This window comes from Amblyraja radiata, chromosome 5 (genome assembly GCF_010909765.2).
Source record: "Amblyraja radiata isolate CabotCenter1 chromosome 5, sAmbRad1.1.pri, whole genome shotgun sequence".
Lineage (NCBI taxonomy): Eukaryota > Metazoa > Chordata > Chondrichthyes > Rajiformes > Rajidae > Amblyraja > Amblyraja radiata.
The window spans coordinates 64,330,189-64,352,816 of NC_045960.1; the positions used below are offsets into that span (position 1 = coordinate 64,330,189).

General features: G+C 40.0%; 2 protein-coding genes across 3 annotated transcripts in view; both read right to left on the reverse strand.

The window, feature by feature from the left end:
- gtf3c2 (general transcription factor IIIC subunit 2) overlaps positions 1-1,697 on the reverse strand; it is a 99,397-nt gene extending 97,700 nt beyond the window's left edge. Inside the window, exon 1 of the mRNA XM_033021404.1 lies at positions 1,350-1,697. The gene's annotated coding sequence lies outside the window, so the exon portion shown is untranslated. The remainder of the gene's footprint in view (positions 1-1,349) is intronic.
- A 6,587-nt stretch (positions 1,698-8,284) lies between these two features.
- LOC116973397 (zinc finger protein 512-like) overlaps positions 8,285-22,628 on the reverse strand; it is a 45,832-nt gene continuing 31,488 nt past the window's right edge. For both annotated transcript variants that reach the window (XM_033021406.1, XM_033021405.1), the window contains 7 exons: positions 22,150-22,248; positions 19,567-19,734; positions 18,849-19,043; positions 18,001-18,102; positions 16,397-16,459; positions 11,615-11,713; positions 8,285-10,259 (listed from right to left, as the gene is read on the reverse strand). In XM_033021406.1, coding sequence (XP_032877297.1) covers positions 9,957-10,259; positions 11,615-11,713; positions 16,397-16,459; positions 18,001-18,102; positions 18,849-19,043; positions 19,567-19,734; positions 22,150-22,248 — 1,029 coding nt within the window. In that variant the 3' untranslated portion in view covers positions 8,285-9,956. The remainder of the gene's footprint in view (positions 10,260-11,614; positions 11,714-16,396; positions 16,460-18,000; positions 18,103-18,848; positions 19,044-19,566; positions 19,735-22,149; positions 22,249-22,628) is intronic.

Sequence of the window (22,628 nt, forward strand, 5' to 3'; positions counted from 1 at the left end):
CACTAAACATTATTCCCTTGATCATATATCTGTACACTGTGGAAGGCTTGATTGTAATCATGTCTAGTCTTTCTCCTGACTGGTTAGCACACTACAAAAGCTTTTCACTGTACCTTGGTATGCACGACAGTAAACTAAACTAAACATTATGCCGAACGCTAGGCTTGTTCAGCATGGGCTGATTTGTGGCAAGTGATACATGCCACCCAAGTGTGATTTGCCCATCTGCAACAGGTATCTAATTACCTCCCAATGTGAAAATGTAAAGATTCAAGCCTATGCAATGTATCAAAAATAAACATACAAAATAACAACTACACGTTGCAGATCTACAACATAACAGTGTTGAAAGGAACTTTAAAAAATCTACCAAAGTTAAGACTTCTTAAATGGTACAATAGTTTGACTCACTACCATCTTATCCGATGGTGGGTTCAAACAAAGATCCTATAACGATCTTTGGGTTCAAATGTAGCTGTCATTACTCTTTCATTATTAATATATATATTTTCTCAAATAAATAATCTTAATTAATGACAGAGTAAGCTTGATCAAAGGGGCTCTTATTTCGCATTTACATGTTCTTGCTGGTAAAACATATTTAATAATAAATTAGGAATTATTGTTTTTTCCTTTCACTTGTACAGTGCAAAGCAAAACAAGTGAAATTGGCCGGGGTTGCTCTTTTGAGATAAATGCCCGAAGAGCTTCGATTCAAACCTGGCTGTGAAATACCAGTCACCTCTGAAACTACAGGGAAATAACATACGATTGACTGTAGAAGTCGCTCTCCATAAGTGAAAGTTTTCAGTAGTGTAATATAAAGGGGGAAATCGCATACCATCTAAATGGTGAATCGTGGTAGATTTTATGAGACCGCACTCATTTCTCTGTGCGTAATGTAGCCACACAGACATATTTTCTCATGAGCGTGACTCATTTTGAGAGTTTGTAGCTGCATCTCTGGATTTGGAAGCAGTGAAGAGGGCGATAACAAACCAGGTTAAGGGTTCAGCTCAGTAGCTCAGTTATTGGGCTGCTATTCAGCACTCTCGGCACACGGGTACGAAGTGCAGTTTTACTGCAGCTCTCTCAAGTGAACATGTAATCCAGGATTTGTTATATTTTTTTAATTAAAAGAGATTGGCAGGCAGGCAGGCAGGGTGGAGTGACACCGATGATGTAGTCGCCTCCACAGCAGGACTGATCATCAGCCCCGAACGGCAGGAACCGAGGCCACTTGCCTCTGCCGGCGCTCGGTGCCGGAGGGAGTGACAGGCCCAGCTTGGCCCACTCGAACCGCCACGACCATCCGCAGCTCAGCCCGGAGAAATGGAAAGCTTTAATACCTTGTCTCATCGCACCCCGCGTCCGCAGGCTCCTTCACTGAACGGACAAGGAATGAGGACGAAATAACAGCCGATGCGGCTCAGTCTCGGCTACACGTGGAGCTTTTAGCCGCCCGCCGTTATTTTGTGTGTGTTTCCCCCCAGCCTTTCTGACGGGCCATTCAACGCTGCGGGTTTCCCCAGCACTACAGAGGGTGACCAAGCGAGCCACCGTCCTGAGGCAAGGCCGGGCCGATTCGTGTGATTGACGCGGCGACGGCCATTTACATCCGGACTGGAGCCGTTGATGACGTGTGGCGACCGAATGCACGTGACCAAACGGCGCAGGGGGATCCTGCCTCGAGACGCGCGTGCGCGCTCGGGGATGCGTGACTGGCGCGCGTGCGCGCACGGTGGGGAGTGACCTGAGCCGCGCGTTCGGGGCCAAAGATCCTATAGCGGAGCAAGATCTTTGTTCGGGGCAGTCCTCGTGAGCTTCAGGGCAATCAAGGACATGGCAGAAGAACCAATTGTTTCTTATACTATTTTTTATACAAGAGTTTGCAATCTCTGTAAGTGTCCACATCAGTAATACAGAAGGGTGTTCGTGTCTTTAGACTTTAGAGATAACTAGACTAAGTGCCGTTGGGTCCCATTCTCACCTGGGAGTCCTGGTCCCCCAACGCAATATTCCACCACTCACGCATAGCCCCCAACTGCACTAGCGCGGCTGACGGGTTCCCGTTGTGACGCCCCTGATCCCCCCACCACCCCTCACCCCCCCAACTCCGCACTCATGGAGTCCCTTGCATCAACCCCCCGCACTCACTCCATCCCCCCTCAAACTCCCCCATCCACTCATAGCAGCCATTTAGCATGCATGACAAGTGGAAAAGGGATTTATTAAAGCTTAAAATGTGAGCGGGCGTGGGGGAGGATGGGTGTGGGGGTGAGCGGTGGGAGGGGATGGGTGTGGGGGTGAGGCATGTGGTGGGGGTGGGGGGGGGGGGGGGAGTAGTTATTTTTGTATTATCTTAATGTATTCTAGATTTAATTATTCGTGTATGCTTTATAATGTAATTTTATGATGAGAAATAAAAACATGAATGTTTCAGATCAATACATGGAAAAAATAATTTTGACAAAAGGATTTGATAGAAAACACATCCAGATTCTGATCCAAGGGACTCCAACTCACATTCATCTTTGAAACGTGTTGCAACTGCATACCGACCATGTCTGCTTCAAGGATAATCCAATTGGTCAAAATCACACTGGAGCTGAACAAGCCCTGACCATGTGAAATGGGGAGGCTGGAACTGGCCCCATCCATGAAACCAAAAGATGGTAAACCCTCACACTCAGCTTTGCCACCTGTAAAAATTCAAGGATTTGCAATATTTTGGAACCTCTCTCTTCACCTTGCTTCTTCTTGGCTGCAGGCATCTCTTTCAAATAGGGCTGTGGGCATTGCACCCTTAGCCTGCTGCAACATCTGAGCAAATTTTCCAATAAATGTTGGTGAATTACATCATTGGACACAACTGAGCTCTTTGGCGAGTCCAGACGGGGATTGCAGTCAGAAAATTAACAGAGGAGCTTGTTGGCTTTCATGTCAATATTTATTTTTATCACCTCGCATGATATCTGACTCACTAAGCATTTTCTGCTGTCACTTTAGATTGACAACATTCATAGAACATTACTTTTGTACATAAAACATGTTTCTCTTGAGAACAATTATCAGTGACATCAAATTGCAATCAGGAAGCAGCAAAGATTAAAGATCAAATGTTCTCAGCTCTAGGCAATTTCAACTTTGCCCTTTACTGAAAGGTGTAATCAAACATAAATGCAGCATTCTACCAAAAAAATATTTTGTCCTTGCCAATGTCCCATAAATCCTTACCCCACTATCTTGCCTCATACTCCCTGAACATGTTCATAAATCAGAGGAGTAGAATTAGGCATTTGGCCCATCGAGTCCACTCTGCCATTCAATCATGGCTGATCCCTCTTTCTCTCTCAATCCCATTCTCCTCACAACCCTTGACATCTTTACTAATCAAGAATCAATCAATCTCCACCTTAAAAATGGTCAGGTCGGCAGGATTTCCCCCCCACGGGTACCATGTAATCCTTTCGGTGACTAAACCGTCTCCCCCACCTGGTTTGCCAGGTGTGGAGGGGGCTGCGGACCCCCAAGCAGGACCAAAAACAAGACCTGTCAAAGGGCAGATGAGCTCCTAGTGAGCCAATGGCCATCCACACTTCAGTAGAAGTCACGATCACATGTCATTGTAAGGCACCGTGCCCGTTGATATTTTCAACGATGATAATGATGATGATGACCTTAAAAATACCATTTGTTCAAAAACAAAGTTCTCCATTACATTTATCTACCTACATTACAGCTGCAGGTGAAAAGCTTTACAAAGTACCTTTTTACAAATTTGCAGTTTGCAAACATTCCCCCAGGAGCTCTGGTTTCCTCAAGACATTCTGGAAGGTTAACAGGCTATTGAAAATAACTACATGTGTAGGTGGAGTACAGGAAAATCAGGTGTCAATGCAGACAATACCAGGACAAACGAGTCCCAATGTAATCACTCGGACACACGCAGAATGTGGCATGGTCTGAATACGATAACTGGCTGCAAAGTAAGATCAGGCAACATCAGTGGTGATAGTGAGGCCCTATCTGATGAACTGAATGCTTTTTATGCTTGCTTTGAGCAGAAGGCTCACACGGTGATGACACCCGCCCCTTCAGACTCAAGCGCACCTCTTCCCATGGTCACTGTTGCAGAGGTTAGATCAGCCTTCCTGAGAATGAACCCACAGAAAGCAACCAGCCCAGACGGAGTTCCTGGCTGCGTCTTTAGAAGCAGACTAGCTTGCGGGCGTATTCAGACATCTTTAATCTCTCCCCACTCCATTCTGAGGTACCCACCTGCTTCAAGAAGACTACCATCATCCTGTTGCTGAAGAAAAGCAAGATCTGATGCCTAGACGACTATCTTCCGTGGCCTTAGCATCCACCATTATGAAATGCTATGAGAGGCTAGTTATGGAACGCATTAAATCCAGTCTACCAAGCAGCCTTGACCCACTGCAGTTTGCCCACCACAACAGGTCCACAGACAATGCCATCTTCCTGGCCCTACACTCATCCCTGGATAGGAGAGACACCTACATCAGACTCCTATTCATAGAATGCAGCTCTGCCTTTAATACCCTTATACCATCCAAGTTCATTACCAAACTCGCGGGACTCTCGACTTCCTGACAAACTGACCCCAATCAGTGATGATAGGGGACAAATCAACCAGTACGATAATCCTCAACACTGGTGCTCTGCTAGGATGCGTTCTCAGCCCCCTTTACACATGTACACCCACGACTGTGCAGCCATGTACAAATCTAATTCAATTTATAAATTTGCAGAGGGCACCACAATTATGGGCCGGATATCAAATAATGATGAGAGTACAAGAAGACTGAGAACCCTGTGACCTGGTGTTGAGACAACAATCTTTCTATCAAAGGTAGACACAAAATGCATTTTGTATCTGCCTTCGATTTAAACCAGCATCTGGAGTTCTTTTTACACAACCTTTCTTTCAATGTCAGCAAGACAAAGCATAGTGACTAACTTCAGGAAGCGAAAAGCGATAAACATACCCCATTTTGCATTGACAGCGTCGATGTAGAGATGGTTGAAAGCTTCCAATTCCTCGGAGTAAATATCACCAACAACTTCTTCTGGACCACCTATGTTGAACCAATGACTCTATTTCCTTAGGTTTAATGATTTGTCCCCTAAGGAAGTTCGGCATGTCCCCGACAACTGTCACCGACTTCTACAGATGCGCCGTGGAAAGCTTGTTATCGGGATGCATTACAGCATGGATTGGGAACAGCTCCATCCAAGACAGCAAGAAATTGCAGAGAATTGTGCATGCAGCCCAGACCATCACACAAACCAATCTCCTTTCCATTGACTCCATCCATACCACACACCTTTTCGCCAAGGCTACCAGCATAATCAAGGACGAGTTGCACCCTGCCTACTCCCTCTTCTCCCCTGTCCCATCAGGCAAGAGATATAAAAGTGTGAAAATACACACCTCCAAATTCAGGGACAGTTCCTTCCCAGCTGTTATCAGGCAACTGAACCATCCAACCACAACGAGAGAGCAGTCCTGAACTGCTAACTACCTCATTGGAGACCCTCAGACTATCTTTGATCAGACTTTACTGGTTTTATCTTGCACTAAACGTTATTTATTTTATCATGCATCTGTACACTGTGAATGGCTCGATTGGAATCATGTATTGTCTTTCCGCTAACTGGTTAGCACGCAACTGGGGTGGTAATAGATTGTGGAAATAAGAAAATGAATCCTGGGTCTAGAAATTAATGTGTGAACATATTTGTAACTTCATGCGCATAGTTACACACAAGCTCAATGTCAATTTTGAGTCTTAGACACCTTGAATACCACATGCACCAAAATGTACATTTTCAGAATTATTGCTTAAATGCAACTGTCCCTGTCACCTACCAATGATGAAAAACAGATCACCAAAACAAGAAAGTAAAATTTCTACTTTTCAGTAGTGATTTTTAAAAATTAAAACATTAATACCTATATTTATATTAAAGTGATATTGTGTACATAATAAACTAAATGAACCAATTTTTTGGGTGGAAGTTACAATTTGTACCTTACAATCATTTAATATTGCAGTATAGTATTTTAAACAAAAGAACAAAATACATGAACTGAGATTGATTATAGCCAAAAATCCTATGGGCTGGTAGATCTTTTCACACAGCTTTATCAGGTAAAATAAAATCACCATTTCATAACTAATATGTATTCATTACCTCCACTAAAGTAAAAGACAGGCTTCAGGAACAAGGTAAAATATCACCTATTCCGAGATAACCTTCAGTTAAAGGCACTTTGAATAGTTCATTTCACCGAATTATGCAATGTTTACATTTTGTGACTACAAAGGATGTATCCCAAGTCATGAGTGATATAAGATATTACCATAAGCAAATAAGAAGTGTGATTGGGCAATTCAATAATTATCAGGGCCAATTTTCTACCCAAACAGGATTTTCCCATTCTTGCCTTAATTCACTTAGATTCCAAAAATTGAGTGAAACTTATAAAATACTGCCTTGAGTAGAGAATTTCAAAGATTCATAATGCTGAGTGAACTTGAATAAAAATAATTGAACTGCTATAATTATTACTTGTGCAGTCAACCACAGCTTTTTTGTTTTATTATTTTACATAATTTGAAGCATTAATAGTACCAAATCTTTGAACACACTATTTTCCCTCCCCCCCTCCTTCCCCAAAGGAGAGGGGGGGGGGGGGGGGGAGAGAGAGAATTACTGAATTACTTAAGCACTGCCATATACTGCAAAGCGTCTTGATTAAAAAAGGGCAACCAGAAAGAAACACTGCTCTCCCGATTTGTAAAGAGATGTGTGAGGTAAGCAGATATAATAATGGCATTTAAGAGACTTTTAAATATATACAGGTAGAAGGGATTAGTTTAATTTGGCACATAGTCGGCCAAATGGCCTGTTCTTGTGCTGGTAAATCTCAGTAGGTGAGGCAGCGTCTTGGAAATACATGGATAGGTGATGAACGTTACTTTACTTATCCATGCCTTAGAGATGTTGCCTGACCCACTGAGTTACTTCAGCACTTTGGGTTTTTTTTGTAAACCAGCATCCGCAGATCCTTGAATCTATTGTTTGATTTACATGATTAATATCCAATGATACGAATTGGAAAGTTAAAATGAATTAAGATGAAATTAATTAAATGATATGAAATGAATTAAAATGAGACTGGGTCCATCTTTCTCATATTCTTTCTGGGCCATTGGCTTAAGCTCAAAAAGTGAACTGAGAGAGATAATAGAATACACAAAACTAAGATGAACACAGGTAATGCTGGAAAAGCATCACAGATCTATTGAAGGATTATTGACCAAAAACACTTGAGTATTCCAGATGTGCATGGTTTTGTTTTTGTGCACAAATCTCACCTAATTTCCTATATCCCACTATTGGTAACTTTGCTTCATCAATTTGGGCCCCAAGTTGGAAGCCTTCCCTTCTCTCCAAAACTCTCCCACAATGTTTCTCTTCCCTTTCAAAGATGCTCCTCAAAACCTACCATATAGCTACTGATTGTCTGTCCAAATGCTGCCCCATAGCTCCAGTGAGTCGAGCACGATCCTGACCTTGCTTGCTAAACTGCATTGAGTTTGTACTTCCTGTGATTATGTGGGTTGTCCCCCCCCCCCCCCCACCACCGGGGGTATGTGCCGGTAGATAGGTTAATTGCTTAATGTAAAATAACCGTAGTATAGAAGGTTGACACCAAATCAGGGGAGGGGAAGTGCAAACTCTTGGTGGTCAGCTTGAACACAGTAGGCCAAAATGTTCTTTCTGTGCTGTGTGACTCCATGCTCTTGTGTAGCATGGTATCAAACATTGTTTGATAATGCTCCTATAGTGTCTGGTATGTTTTACTATGTTAGAAAGCTCTGTATAACAAATGTTATTGACTGAACATCTTCAAGGAGGAGGAAATTGTGATTGGAGGCCATATGCATGGGCATCAATAGGTGAATATCATACTTATGTTTATTATATCAATATTGTAAACTAAAATGCTGAATCATGATACAAAAACTAATTTTGTGCCAATAATCAAATATTGCCTTTAGTAGGTAGGTTTTGAAACAACCACAAGAAATCCAATATAATTCAGCACTTCAAAATCAAATTTTGCATTCAAAACAGGCTGCATCATCTCTGCAAACTTAAAAATTGGGTGTCAGGTCAGCACTTCTCTCAAACCTGTCTAAAATAAAAATGGATTGTTAGAAAGCTATTGAAAAATGGAGATAGAAAATAGGTTAATAAACTTTAATGAGGTCCCCTCCTGATGAAAAAGTATACAACCATTGAAGTAATTAAGGAAATATCAAGGCAATGAGCTATATTTATTTTGGCACTGGAAAAACATACGTTTAAGATCCATTTTCAAAGCAAGTTTAACAACATTATTTATTTTTTTCTAAAACTAACACTAAAAGTGAGAATCTAGTAAATTGGAGTTTTACTAAAAAAAAAACACCTGCTTTACCCTGTGAAGTGATATATTTCACATTAAAATTAATTAATGTCATCACTACTCAAAGATTTATTTGTGAACCAAATAACTATATTTCACAGAAGATTCCTCAGGACACCAACTCATCATTGTGTTCAATGTTAAACAAACTAAATTGGAATTTCTGCAGTTCTTTTTTTTAAAAAAGGATACATTTCAAATTTACATTCTAGTAACAGCAGAAAACAGTGAAATAACAAGTATTATTCCTCATTATTTAAGAGGTTTGAGGTATACATGTCAAATGGAATTAAATGGATATTGTACTATTGGTAATTACATACCTTTGTAAATAACAAATGAATAAAGAAGGCCAAATTAGTGTATTTAGTATAGTATGTGTTATAGCTTTCAAACTAAGTTGCAATATTTTCTTGCTTTTTGGAACGTTACCATTGACCCAACGAAACTACTTAAATCTATAATTTCCTCATAGAAAATGTCAAAAAAAAACTAATTTTCTTACGTTACTATTTCTTAAATCATGAGCCCTGAAGATTTAAGGCATTATAATGTGCACAATTTAGTAACTAGCCACTGCAAGACATTTCTAAAACATAAAAGTTATCACAAAAAAGAATTTTTATTAAACAGGGATGTTGGTGAGAAATCTGGCTTTGGTCAGTAGCGTTAAACGCATTTGAATGCATTGGTTGTACTCGCTTGACACATTCACCAAGTTTGGAGCCATATAGGGAGGTCGGATGCCCTTGCACATGCTTAGCGCTAACAAATAAACACAAATTTCTCCCATTGTTCTTGTATCAACCCATCCCTACTCCCCACTCCCAACCCTAACTGCTTAAATAAGTGGTGTTCAGACAAACTGGAAAATCTAGCCTGAAGTTTTTTCCGTGCACAAAGTAGCAGTCTAAAACATTTATAAAATAACCCCACCATTAATAATACACAGCACCAAGTGACTATTAGCTCCTTCTAAGCCAAGAGTGGACAAATGCAGTAACCAAAGTATTTTTTAACCAACAGATTTTGGTCATAATTATACAAGGTGAAGATGACCTAGCAATAATTTTCTTCCCTTTCAAAAAATATCACTATAATCCAATCACGTGGACATTAAACTACAACTATTAAGGACATCCGTGGAGGAAATCTACTTTGCACAAAGCCACATCAACATTGTTTACTATATCTAAGTTTACAACCTGGAAACATTTTCTTATCTTTTCCAATCCTGTACCTAAAAACTGGCCGGGTGCAATCTAATTGCTTATATCCAATTATACATCGTGATGAAGGCGTAATTTATAAATTAAAAAGATCTTGTAGACAAAATGAACCAAATTATATCTAAAGGACTGTTACAATGTTTTAATCAATACCCACAGTTGTTTATTTTTACAGAAAAAATGCTACATAAACTGTTCGGTATCTTAATTTCCAGCATTGTTTATTTCCTGGAAGGATCAGTCTTTAATTCAGCTTTTGCACTTGGTCTTTTAAGATGCCAGCTCCCCACATTTTCTTGTTCATCCTGATCTTCCTCACTATCAGTGAATCTGTACTGATCGCACTCTTTTGATGGTTCGTAGACCTTTTCAAGGAGGCATACTTCATTCACAGATTTTACTTGAGCGTTTTGTTTTTTACCAACTTTTGCAGATGATTTTTTCTTGTTTGATGTAGGTTTCTTTGTTACTTTCACCAAGGGTTTGAATTCTTTAGCTGCTTTGGAAGTAGGAAGAAACCAGTCCTGTAAAAATAAAACAGCAAAATATGACAAGTAAACATTAATTTACTAATTATCATAAATAATAAATTAAATTCACAAGATATTTACATCTTTAAGATACAATAAGATAAATGATTAATATCTTCCTGCAATTTAAGAGAACTCTGGAGATTCATATGAAAATGTCAAATTAAATCATAATTCACATTCTTTCTAATGTCTGTTGATATAATGTTCATGTTTTAACCATATAACAATTACAGCACGGAAACAGGCCATCTCGGCCCTACAAGTCCGTGCCGAACACTTTTTTCCCTTAGTCCCACCTGCCTGCACTCATACCATACCCCTCCATTCCCTTCTCATCCATATGCCTATCCAATTTATTTTTAAATGATACCAACGAACCTGCCGCCACCACTTCCACTGGAAGCTCATTCCACACCGCTACCACTCTCTGATTTAGATACTCATTTGAAGGAATTACTCAAACCATGAATTCATAGTACTCAGGCACCCAGGAATAAAAACGGTAAAGCTTCAAATACTCAGCAGTTCAGGAGCCAAATTTGATAAGCTAAATACATCCAAGGTGGGTGGGGGTGGTTGCGATTTGTCACTGACTCTCCCTCTATCACTGGAGCGTACTCTGTCTTCAGCAATCTTTTGGGCATAATTTTCCACTGAGAACCCATTACTCAGCTGATCAGAGAAGTTTAAGGCTGAGCAGTGCCTCGCTAGGCACAAATGTCAAATTCACCCAGAAGGCTTTGACAGCAGATGAGGCCTTGCATTCAGACGCAAGGTGGTCTAAGCTTGAATTTTAATTTAATTCAACCAGCATCTGCAGTTCCTTCTTACACATGACAGTTACACTGAAAAAATACTGAAAAGTTGGGACAGTATCGTACTCTTGACTGGAATGACCTCCCAGAGTAATCTCATGCCTGATTTGCTTTGGCCAGATGGGAAGGTAGAAAGTACCATTCATTCAATCCCAGTGCCTCTTCATATCCTAGCACCCAGCTGGGCCATGTTTACTGTTTCCAGCATTTATGTTCAGATTTCCACCTACTGCAGTATTTTACGTCAGAACATGAATTCAAACATGGTTGAACATTGAGTGTATATTCAACTCTATCACTTAGTCTCAAAGGGTAGGAAAAATAAAATTCCTCTTTGCATTCCATACAACAATTTTACAACTACTTTAACAACATTTAAACAAAATGAACTGTAGTGGACTGTGCACAAAGTTGTTTTGCTACAGGAAACAATTTTTACCAATGAAGTCCCTGGGCTCTTGAGAAATGGAAAAGTTGGATAAGAAAATTCTCGTTATCATGACAAATCAGACAATGATAAGTTCTTTATACCTCAAAGTGTACGTTGTTAATATGATACTTTACTCCACTCTCAGAGCTGAATTCTTTTTCACATATCAGGCACTTGTACTTTCCAGCCACATAGTCCCCCTAGGGTTATAAAAACAAAATCACATAGTAGTTAACAAGCTGGTTCTGAACCTGAAACTTCAATCGTCACTTCGCCTCTGCAGTTGTTGTTTGACCCACCAAATTCCTCCTGCAGCTTGCTTTTTCAAATTATTTTATCTGACCAAAGAAATTCCTCCACTTCTCCTTTCTAAAGGTACATCCTTTTATTCTGAGGCTATGGCCTCTGGTCCTATACTCTCCCATTAGTGGAAATATCTTCCCACATTATCAGGATTGTCTGGAATGGAATGTTTTCTATTTTAGCATAAATACATTTTCCTCTACTCTTCTCATTAAATAACTGAGCCCTAACTCCCAAAATGAGTAACTCCCAAATTACTTTTTTTCCAGGTATGCGCAGAATATAAATTAAACATTGTTGGCCTTGGGTGAAACATCAAACAAATACAAGGCCAGTATTTCCCACATTCTACCTTAATATAGAATAAGTTTTAATAGTGTGTAATATCTGTGAACAATCTTTGAGAAGTGTATTGACTGAATCATGACAGTATGATTTTCTCCACACCAGCCCGGGGGCGCTGCACGATGGCTGCCTCACCAGCGGTCTGTCTTTGTCTTTTTCATTCTTTGTGTTTTTAGTTTGTTGTAAAATGGATGTTTTGGCTTATCTTTAGTTTTTGTATTTGATGGGGATGGTGGGGGGGGGGGGGGGGGGGGTGGGGGAAAGTTTTTAAAATCTCTTTCCTCGATGCAGATGCGACTTTTTGCGTGTCGAATCTCCGTCTGCACTGCGGCCTAACATCGCGGAGTTGGCAGCCTCTTGTTTGGGACTTCTAGAGCTCCAAAACCGCGGAACTTAACATCTTGGAGCGGGTGATCTCTCTGCCAGGGGGTTCCCTTTGGCACTCCAGCCTGCGGGAGCTGCAGACTTTAACATCGTGAAGCTCGCAGTCCCTGGTTAGGAACCGATTTCGGGAACACCAAGTCACAGGAGTTTTGACCGTCCCGATGCGGTAGTTTGATCGCCGACTGCGGATGGTTCGACTACTCCGACCGTGGGAGGAAAGAAAATAAGACTTTATTGCCTTCCATCACAGTGGGGAATATGGAAGAGCCGCTGTGGTGGATGTTTATGTTAAAATTTTATGTAGTTGTGTGTCTTATTGCTTTTTTGGTATGACTATGGCAAACCAAATTCGTTGTACGTTGCAAAACATACTTGGCTAATAAATTACGATTATGATTATGATTTAACAAGTTTGCAGTCACATCAACTATCCAAACACCAGGTTCATGCTTCAAGGGCGTAACTATAGGTTGTAGGCCATTTTATTGGCCCCTGCACTCAACTCTTCCCTCATCAAAAAGTATAATTGCCATAACATCTCACATGCCTCTCAGTGTCTTAATTCTTTCTAAATCTTCAGTCCACATCTTAAGTCTGATTTTGGTATCCCTTCAAACATCTTGGAATAACAGGAGATCTTTATTATCCACACTGACAATTTGCTCAGCATTTTTTGCCTTTTCCCTTATTTTATTAAATGTAGTCATTTTGACAGTATCAATTCTCCTTAAGTACGAAATATGCCACCCACATGATCCATTATACATAAAAGGTGAGAAACATTGGTTCCCTTAAAATTCTTTTTTGCTGGGTTCGGAGTATTGTAAACAACATTGACAACACCTAGAATTTTTTACCTTTGTGGTACAATTCAGCTAGAATTAGTGATTCAGGGAAATTAAACAATAAAAGTATCAGGAAAATAAACGTAATAACATCTTGTGAGGTAAAAGCTGGAATTTGAAACAAAAATGACACTATTATTTATTCCCTATATCAGATTACAAATCATGTCACCTGGCAGAAATATCACCTATTTTCAAAATAGACATATTAGGGCTTTTATACAGTTAAAACATGAGCCATATCTCACTATAGAAAAAACATAACCTAATATCCTCTGGAAGGTTTTGATAAAGATGACTACGATCATTTCTTCCCTTGTCAAAGTTATGAAAACATTTGAGACGCAAGTTATGTGCTCTTGCACAGTACTAGCAGGTTAATTTTAAAAACATCAGGTGGTGAGAAGTAAGCGAGATTTGACTTCATTACTAAATCAGATTTTGGATGCTATATTGGAGACTTCATAAATAAATTGAGCAGGACATTCCCAGGCCAGAAAAACCCAGTCCCAGTTCCAAACAGATTGAGACACAGCAATTATCCTGCTGTTACTGAATCCCAGCAAACACTTGCCATCAATATCTGAAGACAAACTACAAAGTTGTAACTTGAGCAAAACACAATCTGTTGGAGGAATTCAGCAGGAGGAACTCAACTGGTCAGGCAGCATCCATGGAGGAACTGACAAATAACATTTTGGTCGGAACGCTTCTTCAGACTGATAGGAGTACAGGAAGAAAACTGGAAAAGCGATGTGGGGGCGCAACAAAGTCTAGCAAGTGATAGGTAGATGCAGGTGAGGGGGTGATTGGCAGAAGAGTGGAGTAAGTTGCTAGAAGTGAAAAAGACACAAAAGGGTATCAGATAAGTAAATAAGAGGTATGAAATGTAAAGGTGGATGGAGGGCATGGGCATATGGAGGAGGGGAAAGCAGGATAACCAGGGTCTTGGGAGATGGACGAAGAAGTGTGTACACTGGATTTGGGGATGGAGGAGGTTTAAAACTTTCTCAACTCATTGAGAGAAGGGTTTATACCTTCTCACCCAACTCAGCCCTTTCCCAGGTGCCTACCCCTGAAACTGCAAATGTAATATTATCCCTATATCTCCTCTCTCACTTTCATCCAAGGATCCCAGTTGCCTTTCCGGATGGGAAAAAGGTTCACGTGCACATCTTCCAATGTCGTCTTTTCATTTCAGTGCTCTTGATGTGACATCTTTTACATCAGCGAGGTCAAAAGTAGACTATCAATCGTTCCACCAAAGGCTTGCCAAGTCCTGCTGGTTCTCTGGTAGCTTAGTATTTTTACTCCCATTCCCATATCTTTCTTACTGTCCAGGGCTTTCTCCCTTATCAGATTGAGGCCACAGGCAAACTGGAAGAATATCAACTCATATTCTGCTTTGGTAGCTTCCAACTCAACAGTATGAGCATTAAATTCTCCAATTTCAATTAATACCCCACCTACCAACCATCACACCTCACATATTTCTCCCACGATCTACCACTACCATAGTCACTCTGCTTCTCTCCTCTCCTCCGCACACATCCCCAATTCCAATATTTCCCTTGAATCTCCCCCCATACTATTCTACCCATATCTTCCTCTGCCTTTAGATTCCACATTACTTTTTTTCCCCATAATCTGACACCCTTTTGTCACTTTTTCACATCTAGCCTTTGACATTCACTCCACCCATCTGCTGGTCGGCTCCCTTCACCTGTATCCACCTATCATTTGCAAGGCTTTGCCCCCCCTTCCCCTTCCATCATTCTGAAGAAGGGCATCAACCCAAAAACATCACCGGTTCATTCCCCCCACAGATGTTGCCTGACTCACTGAGTTCCTCCAGCACTTTCATTTTGAATTTTAGCATCTTCCCAGGCCCTGCAGGGTGGAGGGGAGCAAGGGGCTGAGGCATGAGGGGAGGCAAAATAAAATGATGGGCTCTAGTAATCACACACTCTTGGGAAGGAATGAAGGAAGTGTGAGACTGAACTAGATGGGATGTCGAAATAAAAAGGGGAATTGAAGGAACAGCGAGCTTAAATAGGGTAGGTATGGAATTGGACCTTTAACAGAGGATATAGAATAGACTGCTCTATCCCTAAAGGATGAGATATGGAGTGAGAGAGAGGTCTGGATGAAGGAGGTAAGAATGCTGCCTGACCTGCTGTTATTCCAACATTTTGTGTCTATCGTTGAGTTAAAGGGTGTATCCTATTCAATTGGGACAGTCCTAACCAAAGATCCAGTCCTGGTTCTGAGCTGACAACTCAGCAAAGAGCATGGGAGGAGTGCGGGTTGGTGTGGTTGAAGGCAGTATCAATAGGCCAGAGGTAGCATCAAGTGAGTAGAGACAATTACAGAAGGATGGAGGGGCTATGAGATTCAGTACCTAACAACCCTCAGTCTGAGCACACTTTTGCCATGTGTGTGTATGTCATGTTGAGTATCTGTCATGTTAAATGCTGCAAATCATTTGCTGTAACCTAAGCTGGCAGAATCCTTACTCCTGCTTTTTAAACGTGGAACCAGCTGAGTTCCTTTCCATGCAAATCCTGTAAAACTATCTTGAGGATGATACAAAACCAAGTTTCAGTCTTAAAGTTGGTTAGCCTGCATCCCTTTTAAAATAAATTATATATTATTTTTATTAAAGTGACACAGCATGGAAGCAGGCCCTTCGGCCCACCAACCAGCAATCTCACATACACCAGCTCTACCCTACACTCCAAGAACAATTTACAGAAGTCAATTAACCTGCAAACCTGCACACCTTTGGAATGTGGGAGGAAGCCAGAGCACCTGGAAAAAACCCACGGGGTCACAAGGCGAATGTACAAACTCCGTACAGACAGCACCCGTACTCAGGATCTTTCCCGGGTCTCTTGCGCTTTAAGACAGCAACTCGACTGTTCCACTTTATATTTTTGAGAAGTGGTCATCTATCCGAAAAGGTTAAATGCCCAAAACTGTGTTTTAAAAAAAAATTATACTTACCCTTGTACAAGAACCAAGATGAGCCTTCAGTCCTGATACGCTGGTATAATTAGAAGCACAATCCTAAAGAGAGATTAGCTGTTAAATACAATTACAAGTGATGTTGCTGGTTTGATCATTTCAGTTCCACAGAATATAAATGTTGAGATTAAAATAGGCAATATAGAGTGTGCCCAAAAAAGACAAACATTAAATACAAATTTCAGACTGCATTAAATGTTTAACCTACACACAAAGTTCAATCCAGAAATTTAGCATCTGTAATGCTATTTTTCACAGCTTTGTTTTTTTGCTCACTGTATTAGTTGACCATGTAAAGGGATAATTTAATCACAAAATCTCTTTCCATGTTCCATGTCACTAGATGGTGATAAAACAATTCTAAAGTTCAACCACATTTCTCCTCAGTCCCTCCCTCAGATTCAGATTTCAGATTCAAACTTTATTGTCATTGTGCAGTGTACAATACAGAGACAACGAAATGCAGTTAGCATCTCCCCAGAAGAGCGAACATAGAATATGAGCAATAAATATATATACGTACATACAGTCGTCGTAGTGCAAATTTTTTTTTTCTGGGGGGAGGAGTGTCCAGGGTTTGGGGTCCAGGACAGCTAGTACCAAACACGAATTAATTACTAAAAATTAAATTATAATGCTATGTTATGTCCAAGAGGTTTTTTTAATTTCTTATCAGAAAAGGTAGGGGTGAAAGATTTTCATATAACATTTCTCTCAAATTAGAATAAATGTTAAAATTCTCAATGGCAGACCAGATCTACAAAATAGACATAAAGATGATGCCACATAATTGGAGCTGGTTACTCAGAGGTGTTGGCACTTATTCACACTCAATATTGCCAAGATCATTCATTATCAAGTAGGAGCTGTGGATAAGCATTGCCTTATGCCATAATAAATACTGCAAAAGGGCACAAAACTAATAGGAACATTAAATTCCATTCAATACAAGTTTATTTCATTATTAAATCAGAGCATAAAACAAACAAACTTACCAAGGCAGCTCTTTGCAGCAGAATCCATTTTGACCTAATATTGCATTATTTGTTTGTCATGAAATATTACAATTAACATTATTTTTACTTGTAGTTAGAAAGCATGTAAATATATAACTTAATTGCAAAAAAGAAATGACTAATGCTCAATTATAAATAAAACAACTACCAGGAAAAATAAGTAATTATTTTGAAGAACAGCTCGATGAAGCAGCCCTTGTGTAGGCATGACTCATAATAATTCAAAATATATTTAAACTTTTAGTTGTATGCACTCATTTTGAATAGCAACTCATTCTGATTTAAAACATTAAATCAGAATGTGTTGTTCAACAAAGGCAAGATGACTGCGTAAAATTTATGAAATAAATAATTGTTGAGTGTGTCTTGGTAACATTATGTCACCAAAATAATGTTTTATCTTTAATAAACATATTAAGATGAATTAAAATGAGAGGCAGAGCTTTTTGTCTGCTGGAAATGATGTGAGGGAGCGAAAGAGATGACATTCCTCCAGAGTGATGAAACCAGAGAGGGATTTCTTCAAAATTTCACAACACTAAAATGTACAAGTAGCTACTGTATTACCTTGTTCGGACATTGCACTCTTTTATATGTTTTCATTTCATTCTTCCACTTGCAAAGCACTTCATGACTGAACGTAGGCAAACCAGGCCTCGTGTACTTTAACTAAAGAAAAACAAAGGTTTACAAAGTAGGTGTAAAAATCTTTCTTTAGTCACACGTTTTAAATATGAAACATCTGATGCATGCTTTGTTTTGATGATTAAATTATTTTCCTGTTTGCAATGGAGCAAAACTGCAATAAATATATGATATTATAACACATCTCAAATGCAAAGAGCCTGACCATGAACATCTCTCTCATATTTTCATCAGAATTTTGTTCTAACAAAAATAACTGGGGGGAAAAAAAAAAAATTGTGAATAGACCAACTTCAGGAGACAGCATGTATAATTTTGTGCTCATAAATTTCACCGATTATGAAAGCATGACAGTTAAAACTCGAGTACATTGAATGCATCGATGTTAATTGAAATTTTAGAACATACGTAAAAACAGGGAACATTTGCAGACCAAACTTTCTACCCCCATAAAATCTTGCCCTTTCATTTCAAAACATAATTGAATTGGTCATGATCTGATGGGTTATAAATGCGAAATATTATTTATTTATCAGACTGCAGCTCAGAGTTCATAGTGGTTGTCCAAGTCCATTATTTTACCAGTAGCTTGTCAACACATGCATTCCAGAGTTACAGAACAGTCACGTGGCACAAAGAGCAAATATTCTGGGGATCTGTGAATATAATTCCCAAGAGGGATGACATATTTTGGTAAAATGACATGTTCTAAATTTTTAGATTGCATGACAGAGTAGTTGCAAGGATGGCCATATGCCTTGTCGTTTCACCTTGTCATCATCCGGTACCAGGTCACGTTGGATTTTCCTCCGAGGTGATTCCCGAGCAAGTTCATCGGCTACTATTTCATGTAGATGGTAGGCAGCCAACTTTGCAGAGCTCCTTCGCACTCTTCCACTGGATGTTCTTTCCACTTCTGGTTCACTTTCTTTATCAGCAGCCTCATCTTCTGAAGTTTCTGGAGACTGGTCAACAAGATGCAAATCATGCAAAGGTTGACCAAAGATTCTGGATTCTAACAGTTGCAATAATCACAATGTTGCAAAGAAACCAAAGCTGCCAGCAGTTGGACAATATCAACAATATGAAGCAAATTAGTCTCTGTTCTGTTATCTTTGCTCATTGCTAAACTAAGTAGGCAACAATGATGGGCGGTATGAAAGGAGTGTCGCTCCTTAGCATTTCCAACATCAAACAGTCCAGGTGAAGCTGGAAACATGTTATAGCACAGCATTAATTATGCACTTAAGATATCTCATGCTACCAATCCACTAAAACCAACACCCAGGAAGAAAACAAGAGAAAAACTAAAATAAACTTTACTAATCACTATCAATCAAAACAATCATTGAGATAATGGTTAGGTATATATGAAACATATTTAGTATCAAAAATATATTTGCAAGAGAGGCATTAACAATGCAAGACTAAAGTCCAAAACTGGCAAATATACATAACCGAGAAGAAATTTTGTGGAAACTTAGTTACCGGTGCATGTTCTGATTTCAAATGATAATCCAGGCCTGCCTTTGACTTGTACATCTTTCCACAGTGTTGGCATTTAAATAATTGTTTCAATAATTCAGATTCTTCCTTTCCACACTTTTTCAAATGATAGAGGTAGCCCATTATACTAGTAAAGCTAGCAGAACAGTCCTGAAAAGAGAGAGGGGAGGGGGGGGATGGGGGTAGAAAAAGGGTTTAAAACAAATATTTCCAGTGTAAATGAGCGAGGTCCTGAACAAATATTTACAGTCTGTATTCTGTATTTACAGTGAAGAAATTTGAGGAAGGACATTCTTGCTATTAAGGGAGTGCAGCGTAGGTTCACGAGGTTAATTCCAGGGATGGCGGGACTGTCATATGTTGAAAGAATGGAGCGACTGGGCTTGGATACACTGGAGTTTAGAAGGATACGAGGGGATCTTATTGAAACATATAAAATGATTAAGGGATTGGACACACTAGAGCAAGGGTTCCCTGGGATAAATTTGTTGATTCTGGATTTGTACATATTTTTTCTCATTGACTGACTGTGTTTGGTTCTGGTATAACCATATAACAATTACAGCACGGAAACAGGCCAACTCGGCCTTTCTAGTCCGTGCCGAACACTTAGTCTCCCCTAGTCCCATCTACCTGCACTCATACCATAACCCTCCATTCCTTTCCCGTCCATATACCTATCCAATTTATTTTTAAATGATAAAATCGAACCTGCCTCCACCACTTCCACTGGAAGCTCATTCCACACAGCTACCACTCTCTGAGTAAAGAAGTTCCCCCTCAAGTTACCCCTAAACTTCTGTCCCTTAATTCTCAAGTCATGTCCTCTTGTTTGAATCTTTCCTACTCTCAATGGGAAAAGCTTATCCATGTCAACTCTGTCTATCCCTCTCATCATTTTAAAGACCTCTATCAAGTCCCCCCTTAACCTTCTGCGCTCCAAAGAATAAAGACCTAACTTGTTCAACCTTTCTCTGTAACTTAGTTGCTGAAACCCAGGCAACATTCTAGTAAATCTCCTCTGTACTCTCTCTATTTTGTTGACATCCTTCCTATAATTAAGCAACCAAAATTGTACACCATACTCCAGAATTCGCCTCACCAATGCCGTGTACAATTTTAACATTACATCCCAACTTCTATACTCAATGCTCTGATTTATAAAGGCCAGCACACCAAAAGCTTTCTTTACCACCCTATCTACATGAGATTCCACCTTTAGGGAATATCTGTTCATCATTAGTAGTTCATAAATAAGTGAAATAACATTGCTATTAAAGTTGCCAGGGGTAAACAGGATGATAAAGGTTGGGGACCCCTGCGCTAGAGGCAGGAAACATGTGGGGTAGTCCAGAACCAGGAGCCACAGTTTAAGAATAAGGGGTAGGCCATTTAGAACAGAGATGAGGAAAAAAGATTTTCGCCCAGAGAGTTGTGAATTTGTGCGTCAGGAGGCAGTGGAGGCCAATTCTATGGATGCTTTCAAGAGAGAGTTAGATAGAGCACTTAAAGATAGCGGAGTCAAGGAATAAGGGGAGAAGGCAGGAACGGGGGAGGATGATCAGCCATGATCACCATGAATGGCGGTGCTGGCTCGAAGGGCCAAATGGCCTACTCCTGCATCTATTGTCTATTGGAGTAGTCACAGGGAGAACGTGCAAACTCCGCACTGACACCACCAATAGTCAGGATCAAATCTGGGTTTCTGGTGCCGAGAAGCAACAATTCTACCGCTGCGTCACTGTGCTGCCCTTAAATTTGGTTAAACTTAAATTACCCATGTGATAGGATTTCTACTAGATAGCATACTAATCCAGTAACACACACACACCAGAGGAAAGGCCTGACGCAGGCCTGTAGGCATGGGAAGGATGGGGAAATTAAATAAATGACAAAGATGAGCCATCCTGCCTGAAGATTTTGACAGAGCTGAAGTGGCCAAGAAACAGCCTATACAAACCATGGAACAGAATGCATGCACAATGCATTCCCTAACTAATAACACAACCTTTGAGCTGAGGTTCAAGAACAGATAATGTATTTCATTAGCTTGCCTCAGGAATTGCAAGTGCTTTAAATTAAAGATTAGGCAAAGCCAGTCACTCCACTCATTTAAAAAAAATCATACCATGACCATTTATGGAGAGGAGAAAGAAGGTATATTAATTGCAGAGAAACTGAGATTAAGTATTTTAGCTGAAATGTAGGTAGAAACAAAGAACTATGGATGATGGCTTATACCAAAGATAGATGCAAAGTGCTGGAGTAACTAAGTAGGTCAGGCAGCATCGCTAGAGAAAAAGCATCGGTGACATTTTATGCCGGGACACTTCTTCAGTTTGAAGAAGGATCCCAACTGAAATGTCACCTATCCTTAAGTATTTTAACATTGGAAAATACCATTGGTAAAGTTGAACCACTGTATCTCAATATTGCTTTCATAAAATTCATATTATTTGATACAAATGTAATTCCTCGAGTAAACCTTTCAATGTACTTACATTTACTTCTTAGACTTTTAACACGTCAATAGCAATAAATGCATTCAACATTTTCTAACCTTACCTCACCGAGACACTTCAATCTTCCCATTCTCCTCAGAACTTTACGAAGTCTTTCTCTATCAGTCTGCTCATCAACTATATCACCATCTTTCAAAATTGGCTAAAAAATAAATGAAATATCATTTAATTTTTATATTTATATTTGCGAACTTTGTTGATACTGATCGATTATCCAGGAAGGTAGACAAAAATGCTGGAGAAACTCAGCAGGTGAGGCAGCATCTATGGAGCGAAGGAATAGGTGATGTTTCAGTCAAGACCCTTCTTCAAACTGATGTGGGGGGGGGGGGGGGGTGCGTGAAGAAGAAAAGAAGAGGTGGAGACAGTGGGCTGTGGGTGAGCTGGGAGGGGAAGGGGAGAGGAAGGAGGGAGAAAGCAAGGACTACCTGAAATTGGAGAAGTCAATGTTCATGCCGCTGGGGTGTAAGCTACCCAAGCGAAATATGAGGTGCTGCTTTTTTGCAGCAGTGAGTCCCACTC